This window comes from Copidosoma floridanum, unplaced genomic scaffold, assembly GCF_036245765.1.
Source record: "Copidosoma floridanum isolate Cflo_tuat_1 unplaced genomic scaffold, Cflo_Japanese_pri ptg000028l, whole genome shotgun sequence".
NCBI classification, from domain to species: Eukaryota; Metazoa; Arthropoda; class Insecta; order Hymenoptera; family Encyrtidae; genus Copidosoma; species Copidosoma floridanum.
The window spans coordinates 5,879,447-5,901,338 of record NW_028321905.1 but is presented as its reverse complement, the minus strand read 5'-3'; the positions used below and the strand labels follow the sequence as shown (position 1 = coordinate 5,901,338).

The window sequence follows — 21,892 nt, the reverse complement described above, 5'->3', positions numbered from 1 at the left end:
GACAATGATGAAAAAATCGATGATATTTTTAAAGCAGCAATTGCTGTTATGTTTCCATATTAATTAAGACAGTTTCTTGCTTGGTTTTTAATTTCAGAAAACGTTCAAGGTGATAAAATATGGAATAAATACAAAGAACTTTTTACGGAGGGCTTGGGTAATAATAAAGATAATTTAGCACTTTTACATTTTAACCAAATCTTATAATCAGAGAATAAATCATGTAAAAGCTTTAATTTACCTACACTAAAAAAAAAGAGAGTAAAAAAGAAGATATAGATGATGAAGTACGTTTCGGTAAAAAAATGTTTGACTCGATGTATAAAAAATTGAATAATGACCAGAAAAATATATTTCATGTTGTTTGCGAACAAAAAAATTTTCTTTATAGATTGTCCCGGAGGACCGAAAAAAACTTTCTTATATTAATCGTTAATTAATTTTTTTATTTCTCAAAATAAAAAAAAACATCTCAATGGCATGGACTGGCATAGCATTAATTTTGCTCCTAAACACGATGACCAGTCATAGACTTTTAGACTTCCTTTACATCTTAATAATGTAGAGAGTGTATTTTCAGAATTTAAGTCCGATGAAAAAAAATTAAGAGAAGTTGATATAATTATTTGAGATAAGGCTTCAATGATTTCAAAAAAAGCAAAGGAAGTAGTAGACATAACGTTAAGCGATTTATGTAACACTGAAAAATATTTTCGAAATAAAAAATAAAGTATGCATGTGTATCATTATAAATATTATTTAAATTTATGATTGGGTGCCAGGAGTTTTGTCTCTTTATGGTTATGATAGAGCTAAATTTAGTAAGTTATTTAACATGTAATCTTTTTAAATTAGGCGATACTTCCACGATTATTTTTAATTGATAATTATGTTACGTTCTAATTTGTATATGTAGTTGTATAATGTTATATATAAACATATAAGAAATAATGAATGTAACATTGTTTCAAAATAATAGTAACACAAAAAAAGTTGAATGCACCATGAACCTTACACTTATTAATGAGTTTCAACAATTTGATAATCATTATATAACGATTTTTACTTAATTATTCATTAACATAATTACATAATTGAACAATAATTTTATGTTTCATCAATATGTATAAAGTCTATCTATTTGTTTTCTTGGCGGTGTGGAAAAATAGATGAAAATAATAATTTTTAAAACGAAGTAAAATTAATATTTGCTGTTAACAGGGTAATTGATACTGAATGAAAAAAGTTGTAAGGGGACAAGAAAAATGGTGTGGAAAGGCTTTGGGAGACAAGAAAAATAGTGTGGGGGTCTGTAGGGTGACAAGTAAAAATGTGTGGGGGCTGTGAAGGGGCTATGCGGGGTTAAAAAAAAAAGAGAAATCTCGATTTAAAGGTAAAAACTGTCGAAATTTAAGCTTATTCATGGGGGGTCTGTGGAGGGGCTAAAAAAATTTATGTATGCGTCTCTTCCTTTCTCCTTTCTCCATACCTACACATTAGCTTGAGCAAACGCATCGGTGTAGTCGTAGCGTAGATACATACATACTTATTAAATATATATACATATTATAGGTATAAATGTTTATACGCTACGACTAAACCGATGCGCTTATTTGAGCTGAGGTGTAGGTATGGAGAACGGAGAAAGGAAGAGAAAACAACAACTGTAAATATACTAGAGGCAAAGTATATATGTGCATCTTGTTGTTTTTCAATACGTGTGTAGAGTAAGTCTTTGTTTACACATAGATATGCGTAAATTCACTGTACGGTAGATTTTCAGCGATTGGCAGAAATTTTTCTGAAGCACCTGTTTTTACATTTTCTTGATTTTCGCGAAAAGTTATAAGATTCTTGGAATAAAAAAAAAACTATGAATAAAAGACTAACAACCCTGCAATTCGAGCCTTAGAAGATTTTTCTACAATTAATACACGTGGAGTAATTGATTCTCAAAAAATCGAAATTTTTCGCTGTTTTTAATTGCTTACGCAAAAAGTTATTGTTCGGTTTAATTGTTTAAAACTTATTTTTTGTATCTTTTTAAGCGTTATAAGCGGCCGTATCTTTTTTTTCGATTTTCTTTAAGTTTCAGCACTTTTTTTACAAAAAACTTGTTTTCAGCACCTTTCCGAATTTTTTTAGCCATGTTGCTAAGCACCGATTTTTTCCAAAAGTTATACATAACATTCCTACTATTTTTCTCCTATTTATCGTGGTGAAAAACTTTACTGGAATGAGATTTAAAAAAAAAACCTCCGGTTCCTATAACTACCCATATAATAAAGACTTAATCATACATTACTTGAAAAATTCAATGATTAAATAATAAAGTAACTTATACCCCAAGCTTTTGAACCCAGTAACCCAGTGTTAGCAAGTTGATTACATAGTTAATAAGTAGATCATGTTTTAATTAAATGAACTATTGATCGAATAACAACATAACCTAAGCCAAAAGCTTTCTAACCTAGTAATGAGGAGAACAGCGAGTTAATAATTCTAATATAATAAATATTATCAACTTGCTGTCCCTGAGGTTGCAGGGTAAAGAAGCTTAGAATTTAGGATATGTACTGTATGTCTGCGTTTATTAAAAATATTAATTTTCTTATATACATAGTAATTTTAAGTAAAAGTTTTAAAACTTTTGTTTGCCTACCTAGAAAGGATACAAAACAATGGAATACTTTCTATTCAATTATTTTTTCGCTCTAAGTGGAATTTTGAAAAAAATTTTTAAAAGTACATGTTACACGTAAAATTTTGCGTGAAATATCATGATGTTTTATAATTTTTAAAATTTAAAAATTTTGAAATTGTTGGTAACCATATTGGATCCGCCATTTTGAATTTTGAAAATCTGACTTAAGATTCGCAATCAGCGATCTCAAAAACTTTAGACTGTACAATAGTTTTTTTTTAACAACTTTTTATACCGAGATACAGCAGTAAAGCCATGGATTTTTACGTTTGGGCCCTATTTTGGGCCTCTTCTGAGTCGATACCCATTATTAACTAAATATAAAATAAAAAAGATGAATAAAGGAACATTAAGGAAAAAAAAAAAACTTATCATGGCATACTTTACGAAAATCGAGATTTAAACCTTTAACCCCCCCAAAAAGGGTGAAAGCCACCCCCTTTGAAATTAAAAAAAGTTTTATCGTATTCTACGGAAAAAATACTAACAAAATACTATTTTGACAAATTTTTCCGATTTGCACCAATTTATCCAAAAAAATCGCAATTGAAGAGTCTAGATAAAAGTCTGAAATTTGTGACGGCTACAGACGGTAACGGTGTGGGTTAAAAAATATGAAAAAATTCCTGTAATGTTTTCTTGGCAAGCACTATTGATTCCTCTATGTTTCGGAAAAAAAAATTCTTTCGTCATTCCACGTTTACATGGAATGACCCATATATATATATATATATATATATATATATATATATATATATATATATATATATATAGATGGAGAATTTTTTCTCAACCGGACACCCCATCCTCTCCAGAATTCGTAAGGCTGCGTATACATGGAGTCCCGAACTTCCAGGACCAGCTATAAGCCCGTGTGAGTGCGACAAGGAGAGTATTTGTTCTTGCTTCTTACTCGCACTCACACGGGCTTATGGCTGGTCCTGGAAGTTCGGGACTCCATGTATACGCAGCCTTAGTCTCTAAAATATTGTCCAGCAGTGCAAATGAAAGCTTGGAATCTGTACTTTCCAATGCAATCTGGTCAAATTCGTACAACTCATTTTTCGACACAATATAGCGGCTTCAAATGACAATAATAACTGAGTTGAATAATGATTTTAAAATAATTTTTGCACCACTGATTATAGTTTGGCGCCATATTGGATCTAATATTTTTTATTATTTTATGTATCACTTATGCCTAGGCTTATTGAAACGTGAGTCACTATGAAAAGTCGGTTGAAGAAAAATCTCAAAATAATATTGGCTCTGTTAATAAACTAAGCCACATTACGAAGCCGCTATATTGTGCCTTAAAATAAGTTGTACGAATTTGGCCAGACAGCATATGAAAGAAGAGGTTCCAAGCTTTCATTTGCACTGCTGGACAATATTTTGGAGACTAACAAATTCCAGAGAGGATGGGGTGTCCAGTTGAGAAAGAATGCCCCACATATATACAAGACTCTGACTATATATATATATGTGTGTGTGTGTGCGCGTATGTGTGTGTAGTACCAGAGTGAGGGGGTGGAAGCGCGCAGCGTATATGTGTGTGTGTGAGAGAGAGAGAGAAAAAGAAAGAGAGAGAGACAAAGGGGTAGACAGTAGAGTGGCGCGTGCTGCAAAAAAGAGAGAGACAGAGCGGAAGGGAGTGTGTAAGAGAGGAGATCAAGGAGAGGGCTTAGGTCGCCGGGTGAGTTGCAACGTTTTTTCGTAACGCATTTCCTCTCACGGCTATTCACGGTCCAATGTAAAAAGTTTCACTCCAATAACAAACCCCAAGCAGAGGCAGTCAGCCTGTAGGGCGCGTTACTCTGGGTGGTAGATGGAGGAAAACTTTCCGTGGGTGTCTGTTTTTAAGGCGCTCCAGCGGTTTAAGCATGTACCAACGGGTGGTTGGAATAAAACAAAATAGTTCTTATGGACCTAAACGCTGAGAAAAAAACCTCAATCAAAAATCTAGGGTAGGTCTCCGAATGAAACCAAAAATGAGTGACGCTAAACAAATAATAGTACCCTAGGTGGTCACATCTCAGAAAGAATTCACCATCGGTTTCATCCTAGTAAGAACTAGGTCAACTGTTGTTGGCCTTTCGGATTGAAAAAGAGGCCACAAAGGTGTTTGGCATAAAAGTGAGGAGACAACCTTGGATTAAAAAATTAAAAAATGTAATAATTAAATCTTTACAGTTTTGCAATTCAAAGAATGAATGTTTGGACATTGTGCATTTGTGATTTCTTTCAGGATTATATTTTTTATCAAGGTCATTGATTCACCCCTATCCAAAGAAATTTTCTAAATAAAAATAATGGAAATTCATATGCGGGCTAGGTATGCCTCACCCGGTATGTCAATAAGTGGGCAAACCAAGCCATTTTTATATCATTTTTGTAACTTACAAAAACCAATCATGCAAATGGCAAAGGACATTTTTACCAGTTTTTTGTTCAGTAGCAGTGATCAGTCTATCAACTAGTATTTTTTTTTTTTTTTTTTTTTTTTTTTACTGATACACGCTTTACGCCCTGCCTTTCTCTATAAATACTACAATGCAGTATACTTTAAGCATACAAAGAGATGCAACACACTTATTACATTATTTTTGAACATATATTTTTACCTTTTACTTGCTGGATATTAATAAGTTTTTTCTCCCAAACATCGCTAAAAAAATGGGGGGTGACAGGTTCAAAGTCTGTTGTATATTGTCTTACAGCAGTATTTGATGTGTAACAACATTTACACATGCACGAATGATATCTGAGTCTTCCTTCGTCTAAATAAGGATGCGCTAATGCATTACCTATTGTTATCCGCTTATCCTGTCAAATACGAAAACTTATAAGTGATAATTATAATACGGTTGTTGTTTTAAAAGCGTAAAATTATTTACTTACAGGATCAAAAACAAGCATTTGGCATAATAGATGAACAGCTTCATGAGTTGCTTGACTACTTAGAGTATATAAAGCTGTCAAAGCTGGCGGTTTAGGTGCTCGACGAAGCATATGAGATTTTGCACCTTCACATGCGTACTTCATATCTTCAATTGTGGGTGTCCCAAGGAGTTCTGTTATTAACTCCAACTTTTTGAATATACATGAACAAATAAATTTATAAGTAATCAAGCATTTTAATATATTTTAATAGCGTAAAAAACAAATATGTATTATTAAATAATTACGTTTGACCATTATTATGTAGAAACTGAAAGAGGTTGACTACCTCAAGTGATTGACAGTCAGGTTGAAACACAAATTTGTGTAGAACTTCAAAAATGTATCAAAATATTTATGTAAAGTTTCATTTACCTTGGATGCTTACACACTGAGAAATTATTGAGACAAATTTTATCAATTTGACATACGTCTTTGTATGAGATGTCAATAATTTAGAGACTGTTAAAAGTGACTCTAATAATAAAAAATTTCAGTACGATTAACTGTTAGGTTTGTGTAAGACTGTAGTCAACAGTAAATTAATATCTGTCTCATAATTACATATCATAATCACACCTTTCAAATGCTCGTAAAAAAGTTATTAATAAATAATTTTGAGTGTAAATGCAACTTAATGTTAAACAACAGGACATGCACACACATTCGTAACCTAAAAAAGGCACAAAGTCTGACCCTTCTCTCGCCTAAAGGAAGTCAACCACCTTAAAACAACTAACTATTTAATACCAATAGAAGCACCTTATACGTCAAATAAATAACAAACAAGTATGATTTGTTTTATAAGATAAAAGAAAGATGCTGTTTACTAAAATTTATTTATAAAAGCGATAAGTAAACAGAAAAAAAAATTAGCTGTACTACAATCCTTTGTGTACATATCGTAGTAGCTTACATAGGTTTTCCCATGATATGAGTAGATGCAAAATGTTACGAGGAACCTTATCACATGTTAATATATGTAAGTACATGTACAGTGACCCCCCAAAGCTCTTTGTTAAATTAATGATTTAATCAATGTATTTAAGGTGCAATATCTAAAATTTATACAAAAATTGTTTAGTAGAAGATTCTATCCCACTAATATGAAGCAAGATTTTAAAAACCATTGTAATCAATGTGATCACTAACCCCAAAAACTACTTTGCCAACTTTGCTAAAATTTTGCATACTAATTCTTGAGGCTTTCTAGATGGATTTCGTATAGTTTTCATCTTAAAAACAATTAATAACAATGGAAATAAACCAGCTCAATGTTTTTAAAAAATTACGCAACCTTTCAACATTAATTCAGTGTGATCCACCACGTGGCGTCGAAGTAAAATCTTAGCCACCCTCAGTCAAAACAAGTGAGCCTGGTAATAATATCTCCGAGCAAATGATCGATTACCACAATTGTTTAGCAGCAGTTCATAAAGAACAAAGTTGTTAGTCGTGCAGTTAGGTAACCCAGCTACTAACATCACCCTTATTTAAAAAACAAACGACTGACGTCGAATTTCACCCCGAATCGCTAAGACTATCAAACATCACAAAAGAATACGCACTCTAAACGCAAAAATCTCCAGCATAATATCTGAAAACGTCCAGCCAAAACACTTTTTGCTACAACAGCAAGCAAGAAAAAATAACCCTGATGAGTTTTAGCAGCCACATCATCTGGAAATTCCGTTAGTCTTCTCCTCAGTTGTTTGTCCAAATAACATATCTACGAAGCAGATATTCTCCAGGCCCACTTTCCAAACCATCGGTGAGTGGTTGGTTATCCGGAAAATGACCCAAAGACGAAATATTCTTATGCCAGCAGCGTACCTCTCTCCAGCACGCTCTCTGTATACCAAGACTCCGAGGGTACGACTCAAGCTACATACCTGGCTTTCCAACATTAGAAATAATAATAAGGAGTGACTGGAAGTATCACAACTGGCCCTGCAGTCTTTACGTTCACTCAACCAACATTACTTTCATTGATTCTTTTTAGGGTCATCTAATGTTAAACTACTTTGTTAACAAATATATATTTACAACAATTTCAGACAAAAATTCGTCCATCAAAAGACTATATCAAGCTACCCACTAACAGATCAAGTCAGTCATTAACAGGCAGAAGTCACAAACAGAATTGTTCTTCAAGAGACTAGGAATCCAAAACACTAACTATTCTCTCGACTTTAAGCATTAAAAAAAAATTAACCGTTCTCCTCCAAGGTCTCTGCTGAAAGAGCCTGGTGCAACATCAGCAGGCCAGAGAAGACCACCCTGAGGTATCCAGAAAGTCACGTTTTCTGGAAACTTCAGTCAAGAAATAGTTAAGCTCACTGGTCTTTTTTAGAGCCACTAAAAGTCGAATTACTTTGCCAATAAACATATTGCAACTTAACAAAGTTGGCGAAAAAGCAGCCCTTTGGGCTCACAAAAGTTTTAACAGTTCCTACACTTGCAAGAAGGCAATTAGGGAGAAAGCTTTGAATGCTTCAAATGTACACAATTTAAAGAGTTAAGAAAGTGACACAAAACAGTCATTGAGATTGAAACGGCAGCGTTAAAATCCGACGGATAAAGAGTCCGTTAAGTAAGAGATCAGATTTCCATTATAACCCAGACAGTTATTATATATATTTTTCAGCTTTTAAAATAGGTAGAAAGTTTTGGGACAAGGAAAAAATTGTTACGATACATTTGTCGTCACTCTTCAATCTTCACAGTTCTAAAAAAAGGCCCTTTTTATTTACCATAAGTTGCGAAAGTACTACTCAACGGATTTTTAGGGCTAACAACTATTTTATGGCGTAAAGAACATACGGTTCTTTTGAGCATAAATTTTAATAACTTTGTTACAGCTTATTATTTGACCAAAACTGCATGAATTCCAAACAAAATTTTTTAATATTTGAAGTACATTACAACGTACCATGGTGCTCTACTCAGTGAATGTCAGACAAAGCCAAGACGTGGAGTCGCTCGTTCAAAATAAACGCTGGTTGGACACGCCACGCAGTGGGGCCGATTGCCAAAATGTTGGCCAACATTCCAAGAATTGAGTTATTGGTCCCAAATTCAGTCCTTGTGAGTTTTCTGGGTTACTTAGTAACAGATATGGTGTTAAAATTTTAATAACTAACTTTCTTGACTTTTACTGACTTCTTCATACTCCAAATATCACATCCATTGTAATATAATCCAAATGTATTTCATTTTCATCGTTTCTTGGGCCGTTTAGACCAAATCTTTACTATCAACAACTGAATAACTTACATATGTATTATTGATTCTTAAATATCAAAAAAAGCAAGTATAAATAAATACTAACAGCAAAAAAATGATCAATTTATTATGAGAGCATATTATTATTTTTGTTTTAGGAACTTCCAAACGCATTTTTAAAAGTTTTTTTTATACTTGTATTTGTTGTTGGACTTTCTTTTTATTCTTATATTCTGACTCACTAGAAATCTAATAAATCTATTTGCTTCATAAAAAAATTGTTGTTATGTCTAACTGATTTTTATTATTAACACTGTTTTGCATGTAAAGTTGTCATTAAAAAATTTGAATTTTTAGTAGAAATTATTCCAATATTCTTAGTAATCCCCAGTCTTTTAATTTTTAAATTAATTCAAAGTCTAAAAAATATAAAATTAGGCATTATTATTTAGTTAAACTTTATTTTTAAGTCCACACAACAGCTTTCCACACACCTTCATTGAGCTCCATACTGTACTCCACTGTCCCACCACAAATCAAGGTATAATTTTGTCGTTTTCTTTTTTTTATCGGCTAAGCTTACTTTTCCTGCAGACCCCTTCTACCCTCACAATCTCGCACAGCCGCCTAGTGGTACCCTGACAAATCCCACTGCCCGTGCAGAATTGTTCTTATTATAGAATATTATTTCAAACGCCAGTTTTGAAATTATATTGGTACAAGAACTTGTACAAGTTTTAAAATTATTTTAACACCTGTTGGTTATGAGATTACTGTTACATGCAAACCTCTTAGGAGATGACTTTAGTTTTTATTTACGCGACCAGTTTACAGATCAGTTTTGAAATCAATTTTGAGACCTATCTTCAGACGTTCTTTCAGATCAGTTTTGATGTCAGTTTTAAGACATTTTCAGACGTATTTTTCAACGTTCTTTCAGACAAGTATTAATTTGGGACCTGTTTAGAGACGTACTTAAATACCAATTTGTAGGTTTTTTTTTACCTTTTTTTAAAATATGTTTCGAGACATATCATGAGACTTGTTCTAATACTTGCTACGACACCAGTTTTTAAATGTGTTCCTTATCCTGCTTCTCGGTACACATTGTAACTTATTCTGAGATCTATTTTATGGAATATTGAAATCATTAATAAGGTGAGATTCAACTGTAGTTATTAACGTTTGTTTAATCCAAATTGAGGATTTATTCTTAGAACTACTTTCCGGTACATTTTAAGTATTGATTTAAGGTCTATTTTCAAACATATTTGAATTTCATTAGATAAATTAAATAAATTAGACATACATTACAACTTGATTCAAGATTCGTTTTAAGGTATTTTACAGACCAGCTTAGAATTCCATTTTGAGACTTACCTTAAGACGTACTTTGAAACCAATTATAAGATAAGTTTTAAGACCTGTTTTGAGATAGCACGTCAGATTTAAGATCAGTCTAGGGGTCCGTTCTAAGACATATGTTTTGCGATCTGTTTTGAACCATGTTTGAAGACCTGTACCGATTTAAACTGTAACATCAGTTTTTATATGTTTTTATAACCTGCTCTTCAATCTACTTTAAATCTGATTCTGAGACCTAGTTCAAGTCGTTTTGTGAGACCAGTTCTAAGATATGTTTTTAAATCTACTTTGAGACCCGATTTAGAATATTTTTTAAGTCTGTTTTCAAACTACATTCTTAAACCAGTATTCTGATCTACTTTGCGGGCAGCTTCTATTCCGGCGCAGTATGGCCTAAATAAGGGGAGGGCGATGTTATCTAATCTGTAGTAATCAGGAAAAAGTATTTTTAATTATAAAAAAATGATAGTGGCACAAAAACTAAAATTAATTAATTAAACGACAATTTTTGAACAAATTAGGAGTTCATACATAAAAAAAAAAAATATGTAATCTTTTACTGTAGAACAACAACGAGGAACGAGGAGAGAACCAATGTAGCCCGGCATTTTGAGGATTCATCAGCATAGCTTTTGCTCTGACACAGCATGTTCTGAACAAGGAAAGAGTGATTTCGGTCATGTACCTACATGACTTAACCTGCTATATTAAAGAAAACAAATACAAAATAAAAAACTAGAGTACTACAGCACAAAATAACGTAAAAATTGTGTTGTACCATGGTGGTTCCAACCCAATTAAAGCTGAATTATATCCTATCAGCTCTCTCTACTTTCGACTGGCCTCCCACTTTGCCACTAGCTATATTTTGTTGCCACTGACGAGAGAACCGTCACAAAACATAGTGAAACTCTTTAAATTTGAATTCAAAGTCTATTTTTAAGAATTCTCTCCCCACAGTCCTCTCCAATAACTTTGGTAATGTATTTGTCAAGTCATTATTATACTATAAGTTAATTTGGGTTATTTGCTTAGATTTTCACAAATATTTACGAGTACTCCCAGGAGAAGCCGAAGTCTTTTGAATATGATTACAGCCTTTCACAACAACATAGGTTATTTTGTTGTTAGGTCAATTTTAATGAATATTCCTGAGTACTCTCGAAAAAGCCGTAGTCTTTAAAACCAGTCTAAGCTCCCTTCCACAGGCCCTACAATAATCTTACGTTGTTTGGTTGTTAAATTATTAGTTAGTGTGCTTCCAATCAGGTTGTTTAAGTTATTGGTGCAGTTCATAATACGCATCTCGTAACAGTTCTAAGAGAAAACGAAGTCTTTCTAAAGTTTCTTTTTAAAGAGCATCGAGGGAGTAAGCGGACAATGTATCCATATTGTAGTCCTTTTTATTTGAATTTAATAAGGTGAACATAGTGGCTAATGATGCTACTAGACGCCACATTGATCTAAACCGAAAGTCGTGAGTATACAGTCTTATCGCTTTATCAAGAGTCAACAGGCCTCTGAGGGTCAAAACGCCACCATATAGCCCTGTCCTTTAAAAGTATAGATAAAATGTTTTTGAAAGACTAACATTCATTACTTGAAACTCATAAAATAACTTTCTTTTATATTATAAAAACAATGAGTTTTATTGACTGAGGAGTTAAATTTAATAACTTTAATTGATATATGTTATCCCTTATGTCGTTTTCCTAAACAAATTTCTATACTTTTTCCAAAACCTTTTACTGATGTTGGGAAACATAACTTAATCATTTAAATAACTTTTCAAGGCTTAGGCAAGAAAAAAAAAACATTTTTTTTGAGAAGATTTTAATTCAAGCATTATCTGTCACCAGAAAATTAGTGCACAAAGCGAACAAGGATGGAAGGTCTCACTTAACTGTATGTACAAATATATGTCGGCTATCGGTTAATTATGCGGGCAGTGTGCATAATAATATAGACTCGAGGTATATAGAAGGAGCGTTAAATGTTTAGTTTATTTGTGAAAGGCCTAATAGTTAGAAGTATTTTGCGAGCTCAGAAATTTTTTTCTATCAGGAACATTAAATCGAAGAATGAGTATTAAACGTTGTGTCAAAAATGAAATTAAGTGTCTTAAAAAACTTTAAAAACACTAAAAATTTTAACTGCGGCATGCGTTGAAACTGTTCCAAGTAAGAACTAGAGAAGCGTGGGTGCTTTGCTATATGAATAATTAAAATTGATTTATAACTGTTTAAAATATTCGACATACAATGCCAAAAAAGTCGAAAATTTTATTACTTTTTGACTCCGTCAAGAAATTTTTAACAGCTCTCATACTCTCTAAAAATGTGTTTTTTGTAAGCATAAAACTACCTATATTTTTTGTAAAAAATTTTTTTAACTTTTTAAGAAAATGCGTTTATTTATTAAAAATGTGTCAAATATTCAATTAAACCTGACCTGGTTGCTGTCATCCGACAGGGCCCAGTGGGAGAGCTAATTTTTTTCGTTATAACGTCTTATTTATAAATTTACTAATGGCAAATCAATCTTTGAGACTTTATTCCAAAAAAATTTTTTGAAATATTTTATTAACAGATTAACATATTAGCATAACACTAGTATGATTAAACAGTTAAGATTTTTTCACAAATTAGAAAAAAAATTGTTGTAAAATATTTACAAGCCGGAACAACTTTATGTGTTTCTTACGTCATTCATTTGTTTAACAGCACAGACATTTGAAATTTTTACTATAGGTTGATGGATACTAGAATTTTTGTATTCTGTATTTTTTTTCTTCGAAATATTATATTTGTTGGGGCTAATTTTAAAGTTTATTGACAACCATCTGATCAAATCACAAAGACACGCCGTCATTTTTGTCTGAAACTTTTTCGATCGAACGACTCTAAATTCACACCTTGAGGAAAAAAACTTGTATCTCATCCAATTGTGATCCGATTTTGACCTCCTTTTCTTATTTTGGGTAGCGTGATAAAATATTTACAACTACCGTATTGCGATTGTTGATAATTTGTCAATTAATTGAGTATAAACAAATAATTTTTTATTCTTTAAGTATGGACATTGGAAAATACATGAAAAAAAAGACATTGTTGTTTTACTACTGCATTTGCAAATAGTTGTCAGATATAGTGATCACACATTATTTTTTAACCCTTTTGATTTTGCTGATGTAAGAAAGTCGGTAATTGGATTTTAGATTTGTATTCATAAATTATAAATACTATAATGACACAGATTATGTATTTTAAAAAAAGATTATTTATCTGTATATATTATTAAATTATTAAGTGCTCCTTCTTTTGCTTCCTCATCTCCTTTTCTTCTCTTTTGCTTAATCCTATTTTCAATAATGCAGCAAAAATTTTAAAAGGTAAAGAAAGACCTATTGAGTACTTAATCGTACGCCAATACAAATTTTTTAAAAATAAATGAAAAAATATAAAGTAGTCCATGACAAAATTTTTTTGCAATGTCAAAATCATACAGTTCGTACAAATTACAATTTAGGTGATGAAGTGCATACATTTAAACAATTGTCAACATTCATTTTGACATCAGAACCTTCATTTACAGCGCGACCCTTAAAAAAAAATTATTTGTTTATAATAAATTAATTCACATATTATCAATCTTACTAATAAATAAAGCAGAAGCGCTAAAACCGTTGTAATCGCTAACCGCGAAAACTACTGAACCGATTTTATTGAAATTTTGCACACTGATTCATGATACTTTCTAGATGGTTTTAGTATAGTTTTTATCTTAAAAAATTTAATAACAATAGCAATAAATGAGCTCAAAGTTTGGCAGAAATATGCCAGCTTTTCACTTTAGTTCAGTAAAATCCGCTAGGTGGCGTCGACATAAAATCGAAGCTACCTGCAACATAATTAAATAAGTGTGGTTATAATAGGCTGGAGCGTCTCCATAGTGTTGTAGTCGAGCTTCGGCAACTCAACGAGCTGTATTGAGAATGCTGATAATAGTCTTGCAGCTGGGTATCCCGGTTACGGACGACACTCTTCTCGAAGGGGGAAGGGACCTAAGTGTCCATTCACCCTGAATCTCGACGAGTGCGATCAAAAAAAAAAAAATTAATTCCAACCGATGCCGTCTCTGCCACAATACCAGGTGACATATCTAGCCAGAGCACAATCTGCTCCAACTCATCAGAGTTGTGAGGGAGTTCCACCATCCCACCTGGTGCAGTTAGAGAATTTGTGGCTACAAATGTAAGCAAGGGAAGAAAACAGCTCTGAGCTCTGAGGGGCATGGGCAGCCACAACGGCTACCTTCTTGGTCGTCGCGTCCCCAATGCGCTTACCCACATGTTCCCATCTAACGATGAGCAGTTGGTTATCCGGGGAACGACCCGAGACGAGATATTCTTTGGTCAGTAGCGTACCTCCCTCTATCACAGTCTCCGTATATCGAGACTCCCAGGGTAAGAATCAGGCAACCGTAGCCAGCTCTTCATCATCAGGAATAAGAATAGCCTGGAAGTTTCACCACTGGCGCTTTTTAGGGCCATTATAAGTATTTACGTTCCTTACTTAACCATCAATTTCATCGGTTCTTTTTAGCATCCACCTAAGTGTAAACTACCTTGCCAACAACTACATTTTTATTACCATTTCCGGAAGCGATTCGTCGACTAAAAGACTATATTAACTAAAGACGGGCACTATTAAACCAAGTCAGCCATTCACTAGCAGACGTCACCTGCGGAGTTGTTCTTTGCAAGGCTGTAAAACTCGGTGACTGACGACCCTATATTACCCTCTCGACTCTAAGAATTTAACCAGGAATCACTGATCCTCTCCAAAGTCTGCGTTGGGCAAACCTGTAACAGCTATGTAGGAAAATAAACTTGAGCCAACGGGACAGCCTCCACTAGACAAGTATCACTAACCAATCTCCCCATCTAAGATCACCAAAACAACTGAATCTGCAAATAAAAAAGGTGCTTTAGACACCAACGTCTTCGACGTTATACCGGGAGACGTTGGGAAAGAGCACTACAACTAGCCCCAAAGCTTCGGACTTTGTAATTTTTCTCCCAATCAGTCTGTATCTTTAACAGCAAGCCAGAAAAGATCACCCTGAGGTATCCAGGTCACAATTGCTGTTAACTGCAGTCAAGAAAGAGTTAACTTACAAAGCTCACCGGTCTTTTTTAGGGCCATCGGACGTCGAACTACCTTGCCAACAAATATATTAGAACTTAACGAAGTTGACAGAAAACACACTTTAGGGGTCACACAAATTTTAAGTATGCCAAAAGTCGCAAGAGGGTGAATCGGAAAAAAAACTTTAAGTGTATCTAATAAATACAATTTTACTTAGGCGTCAAGAAACTGACGCAGAAAATTTATCGAGATTGAAACAGCAGCGTCAAAATTAACAACTAAAGAGTCCATTACGTGAAAGATCAGCTTTTCATTGTACCCTCACAGCAATTTCTGAAATCTTTAAAGATCCTTTTTCAGATTTTTAAATAAGTAGAAAATGTTTTTGTGTTTTTGTGGCAATAAAAATGTAGGGTTTAAGGTCCAGGACTTTGTTGCTCTGGTAATAAAGTTGTGAGATATGAGAAAAAAAAATTTTTTTTAATATAAATTTTTTGCGGGTTTAAAATTTTAACAGCTTTAAAAAATAGCCGTTTTCGTGAATTACACGGGAGAAACTGTAAATCAACGGCTTCTTATGGCCACTGATTATTTTATGGCATAAAGAACGCACAGTACTTTTCAGCATAATAATTTTTTCGAATTTTTACACCTCATAATTTAACCAAATAAACTATATGGATTCCGAAAAAATATGTTTTTAATAAGAAGATTTTTGTTCTTAGATGTATCAGGAATTTGTGTAAAATTTTTAACTGAAAATGTTTCACATTACATGTCAACACACTACGGTGTTTTATTTAGTAAGTCTCGGGCGAAGCCGAGACGGGGGGCTGCTAGTTATCACAATACGGCAGTTGTTAATATTTCATCACGCCACCCAAAATAAGAAAAGAAAGTCAAAAGTGGATTACAATTGGACGAGATACAACTTTTTTTCCTCAAGGTGTGAGTTTTGAGTCGTTCGATCGAAAAAATTCCAGTTAAAAATGACGGCGTGTCTTCGTGACTTGATCAGATGGTTGTCAATAACCTTAAAACCTAGCGCTTACAAAAATTATCTCGGCTTGTAAGCATTTTAGAACACTTGTTTTTTCTTAATTTGTGAAAAAATCTCAACTCTTAAATTATATTAGTTTTATGCTAATATGTTAATCTATTAATGAAATATTCCAAAAAAACTTTCCGGAAAAAAGTCGCACTTTTGAAAGACTATTTTAATAATGAAAAATCGCGAAGATCGTTTTGCCATTAGTAAATTTATAAATAAGACGTTACAATAAGAAAAATAAGCTCCCACTGGGCCCTGTCAGATGACAGCAACCAGGTCACGTTCATCAAACACATTCCTTATTAGTGAACGCATTTTTTCAAAAAGTTAAAAATACTTTTTAGGAAAAAATGTAGGTAGTTTTATGCTTACAAAAAATACATTTTTAGTAAGTTTGGAAGCTGTTGAAAGTTTTTTGGCGAAGTAAAAAAATAATAACATTTGTAACTTTTTTGGCGTATTATGTCGATTACTTTAAACATTTATTAATCGATTTGAATAATTCATTAAGCAAAGTGTTCATTATAATAATCCCTTCTAATAACATATCACAAAATATAACTTTCGTAGATTACCCTAAAGATGTCATTAAAAAACACGATTTTTTACCTCTTTTTACGTCGTAAACATGTCACCTTATAGAAAAATAACCGAAAATTGCATTTATATGAAGTAAAAAAATCTCCCAATTTTTTTTGTATTGTAACAGAGGACTTTCAAATTAACCTATTAAATTTTTAAACTGATCTACAATTTTTTTTTGTAAATAAAACGAGAAAAAGGGAATTGAGTATGCATTAAAGCGTCTATGTTAGTATGTCTATATAAAACAATATAATTTTAAGCTTTGCTGCATAGTTGCTCTCCTCTTACTTTTTCCAACATTAACCCCACTAACTGTGATGAACGTCTTCGAGTCAAAAAATCACGAATAAAAAAAATTTTTGAGAGTAAAACGCTATGAATATTAAATAATGTTTTATGATACGTTGTATGAATAAAATATTAATAAGAAGAGGATGGATAAAATGTAGAGCTGCTGAATAAATTTGTGAAAATTTAAGAAAAAAAGAAAATTAAAAATTTAATAAGCATTTATTGGTTTCATAAATTGAAAAAAAGCCATGAAACTGTTGGTTTATTTTCAAGTTATCAAATCAATGACGAATAAATAAATATTTTTAACTACCATAAAAAGCAATTAGTAAGAAACATTATCGTCAAAGTCTAAAAAAAGTAATTAAAACAAAAAACTAGCTTATTAAATTAATAAATAGTCTATTAATCGATACCATTTATAATTGAAAAAAATTAATAAATAAACAGTTGACGAATATTTAATAATCATTTTTTTATATCAGAACCATCCATAGGAGAGTAGTTGAGGAATTTATTTTGTGTGCAGAAGGTCACTGGTTAAGACAAAGGACCTCCGAATAAATTAGATAATGCACTAAATGGAAGAACAGCTGAGTATGAAACGGAGCATTCAAATTCTCAGAATACTCATCGTACTTCCCAAGCACTAAGCAGGTCCCGAGAATAGAAATAAAGGTAGACAGTACATGAAAAAATAAAAAAGAAGCAGTCGAAGGGGAGAAGGATCTAATATAGTCAGACAATGTATGCACCCGTGGTTAATTTAATGAGATATTGTGTAAAAAAAAGTATACAGAGAAGAGAACACTAAAAGTACTACTAGAAACAGACCTCTAGCAGGCTCCTCAAACAGCTGAAAATAAACATGAGTACTCAAGATTGTAACACGTCAATTATAATAAAAAAACTAATTTGATTAAACTTCTAATTATTTGACTCTAAAGGCATTACTTTATATATATATATATATATATATATATTTATATTTATATATATAAAATATTACTTTAGAGGCTATGTAGGTAGTGAAAAGTAGTATTTTTTTAAGACTTACATTTTTCGTCCACTGGGTATGTACTAAAAAAGAAAAACTTAACAGATAAACTGAAAAACTGATTCTCATTAACATTTGCAGGTATGGAGTGAAAATGAAGTCAAAAACAAATGGGAGCCCAATCAGCGGCAAATTTTTAATAGTAGAAAATGTACATGTCTTCGTACATACATACGTTTATTTGTAGAACCTAATACATTAATGTTATCTGTTAGTAAAGTAAAAATAAAGCTACAAACTAAATTAGAGGTAAATCCGATATTGGCATACAAAATTACTTGTATATCACGTTTTCATCTTCGTATAATTAAATATATGGATAGTAACTAAACTGCCAGGATATAATGGTGAGATGAAGGTGAAACTGGCAGACATTTTCTGGCAGAGTAACCGTAAAATTAAAAATTCTTTTTTGGGTACCCTTAAAATAAGACAAGGTACCCTTTTAATTTACTAAATTGGTACACTTGAATGGGCCTGAGTATACAAAAGAGAAAAGGACAGTAAATACAGATACTCAAGGAGTCGTAGGACTCTGAGAGGTCGAATAATTGTGCAAGAAATAAAAATAGAATGCTCAAAGCAAGAAGGCTTAAAAGAATCAAACGATTTAGAGAGTAGCCTTATGGAAAAAATGGATGGACACAAAACGAAAGTTTTCATAGACGTAAGAAACAGGAAAGCAGACAAAAAACCGGAAGTCAGAATCGATATATGGGAAGTAGGTGAGGAGAATGAAAATATGAGCCAAAATAGTGATCGAAACAAAGAATGAGAAGAAAAAGCGAACGGAAATGATAAGAAGGCAGAAGAAAAAGCTACCAGATATAGAAACTATAGATGTGCTTCATGAAAGAGGCTATATGAATACGACAGTGGTAAACAGAGAAAGTAAAAGGGTTGGAGAGGTCACTTTCTTTGAGGCAAGAGAAATATCAATAATGAAATTATATGTAAATCAACACTTCAACAGTGCACGGTTGAAGTTGGATATCAAGAAATGCATATCATCACTAAAATAGTTTATGTTATGTAACAAGTTTGATTCAGTGGGTATAGTATGGGACCTAAAAATATTGATCACAGCACAGTGGGATTACTTCACAGTTCAGTTCAAGAATATCTTCAAAAATACACAAATATTGGCGGTGTTATACTTAAATAATTTAGTAGCACCACGGATGAAATAGCAATTCAATTTACTAAGAGAATATGATGAATCATCTATGTGAGATCACAGTGGCATGAAACTAACTTACAACAAAATTGCAAGAGATGAGTACTGGAAGAATATGTGGCCAGATGTGCGTGAGTTTGTGTTAAGTTGTGGTTTTTGCCAATCGAAAAATCTTGTAAGGGTCAAAATAAAACAGCTGATTCTTATAATAGATATATCAAGATTGGCTTACAAAAGATATTATCCTTATACCAGTAAAGACGGCAAATGTCTAAATGTCTTGGAACCAGCAAAAGCACTTCTGAACAGAGTAATAGCATACTTTGCTACACCAGAAAAAAATAGAGGCGCGTATTTTTAAAGTAAGTTATTGGAAGACTTTGCTAGAGTTTTCAAAATAGATAAAATAAGCACTACAGCTATTCACATACAGATCAATGATGCTATGGAACGAACACATTATACCTTAGCTGAATATCTAAAGGCGTACGTGGAGGAAGCCGACCATTGGGATGAGCATCTAAGAATGTGTATGTGCGCATACAATACAACAAAACACTCAGCTACAGGAATTGTGTCTGAAGACATATAACTTGGAGATCCATCCAGAATACCTTCAAGCTTCAAGAAAGCAGCGGACGGACAAACATATAATGAATATTTAGAAGATTTAATGAAAGCTATAACGTGACTTAGAATGATTGCATCCATGAATCACATGCAAGCGAGGTATAGATCTAAGTACTATTACAATGAGAAGGTAAACGCAAGGTTTTTTTTAGAAGAAGAGATGGTGCATGTTCTTGAGGAACAATGAAAGAAATTTTAAAACCAATTTAAATGTCCGTACGAAATTGTAGGAATCAATTGCAAAAATCACAAGATAAAGCTGAAACGTGGAAATATGACAAAAGTGACACATGTGGACAAAATTAAGAAAGCATCAGTTATGAAAACTTAATTTTTGGATAATAGGAAAATCAACAACAAAATGAACGATAACATATTTTAGGCAGTCAGATTTTACAAACATCGGTAAAGCGATAATAGTAACAGCAATATAAGTAAGGCAAGTAACGGAGCACGCTACATCGTAAGCGTAATCTTTAGATTGTTACGTAAATAACTTAAAAAGTAAATAAAAAATAAAAAGCAGAATGTCAAAAAAAGTGTGACTTAAAAAAAAGCGAAATGTTAACTATGGAGATAAAAAAACAAATAATTTGTTATATGTGGACTTTCCTCGTAAGTGTGGCCTTCCGACAACTTACGAGGTATGTCCACATTCGAGTGTGTGTAGAAAAAAATGCAAGTTTAGTAAGGTAGCGATTAGATGACATCGTTCCGGAATATTTGATTAAGCTGCTGAAAAAAGGGGGTAACATAAGATAAAAAAGGCACATATTGACAATAATTCTATAATGTTAGTTGAAAATCTAAGTCCAATTCAATCAGTCGCGTAAACATGGAAAATAACATGGTACATCGATCGGAATCAGTTGGTAGATGAAGTAAAGGCTCTGTCAAATGCAAGCAGACAAGCTAAGTGGAAATGTAGAGCTACAAGGAGAAAAGAAGACGAATGTATCATACAAATACGGCAGGCCACTTAAAAAATCTTAAAAGCACTAGAAAAAATGGAAGAGGCTTGCAGAACAGCAGTCGAATAGAAAATTAATGGTCAAGCTGGAACAAATGAGAAATACAACGTTTAATAGTCATGAACAAGAACTTCAAGACATAAAAAAATTCAAGGATAAAACGGGGAAAATAACACAGAAAAGGTTAAAAATACTCACAGAATAAGAGGGTGCTATAGAGTATCAGGAATAATGAGCGAATGTAACAATGAACTGAAAAACTTGTAACTATGTTTGGAATATCAATAGATATAATATATTTAGCAAGTCAAGATATATTTCACATACTAAAGACAGCATTCAAAACGGTGTCCAAGACAAAAAACTTGTTGAGATAGCTCAGACCAAATCTCAAATTCTTAGAAAACAAAAGAACGACAACAGCAGAGGATATTGGAGAAGTCGCAGAAATGGTGACTGTATCATTTAATAGAAAAAATCAAATACCATACAGAGTTGCAGCTTGTACCAAAAGAGACCTTAGAGCTTGTTAAAATATCACTGTTACCAGTGGAACTAGAGAAGTTGCGTACAAAAACAAGTGCGAGTACAAAAAAATTTGGGCTTATGTCCCACAATGTGATCGAACAGTAAAACAATCTTTAAAAAATACGTGTATGAACACAAATAAAACCAACACAAGAGATACAAGAAGACCACCCATTCGGTATGGAAGAAGGAAAGGTGATTGTTCAGTGTAAACACAT

General features: G+C 32.7%; 1 protein-coding gene across 1 annotated transcript in view; it reads right to left on the bottom strand.

Moving 5' to 3' along the window:
• Positions 1 to 21,892, bottom strand: part of nmo (serine/threonine-protein kinase nemo) — a 497,113-nt gene that overhangs the window by 86,173 nt on the left and 389,048 nt on the right. The window contains exons 7-8 of the mRNA XM_023391687.2: positions 5,606 to 5,794; positions 5,329 to 5,530 (exon numbers count right to left, since the gene is read on the bottom strand). Coding sequence (XP_023247455.1) covers positions 5,329 to 5,530; positions 5,606 to 5,794 — 391 coding nt within the window. The remainder of the gene's footprint in view (positions 1 to 5,328; positions 5,531 to 5,605; positions 5,795 to 21,892) is intronic.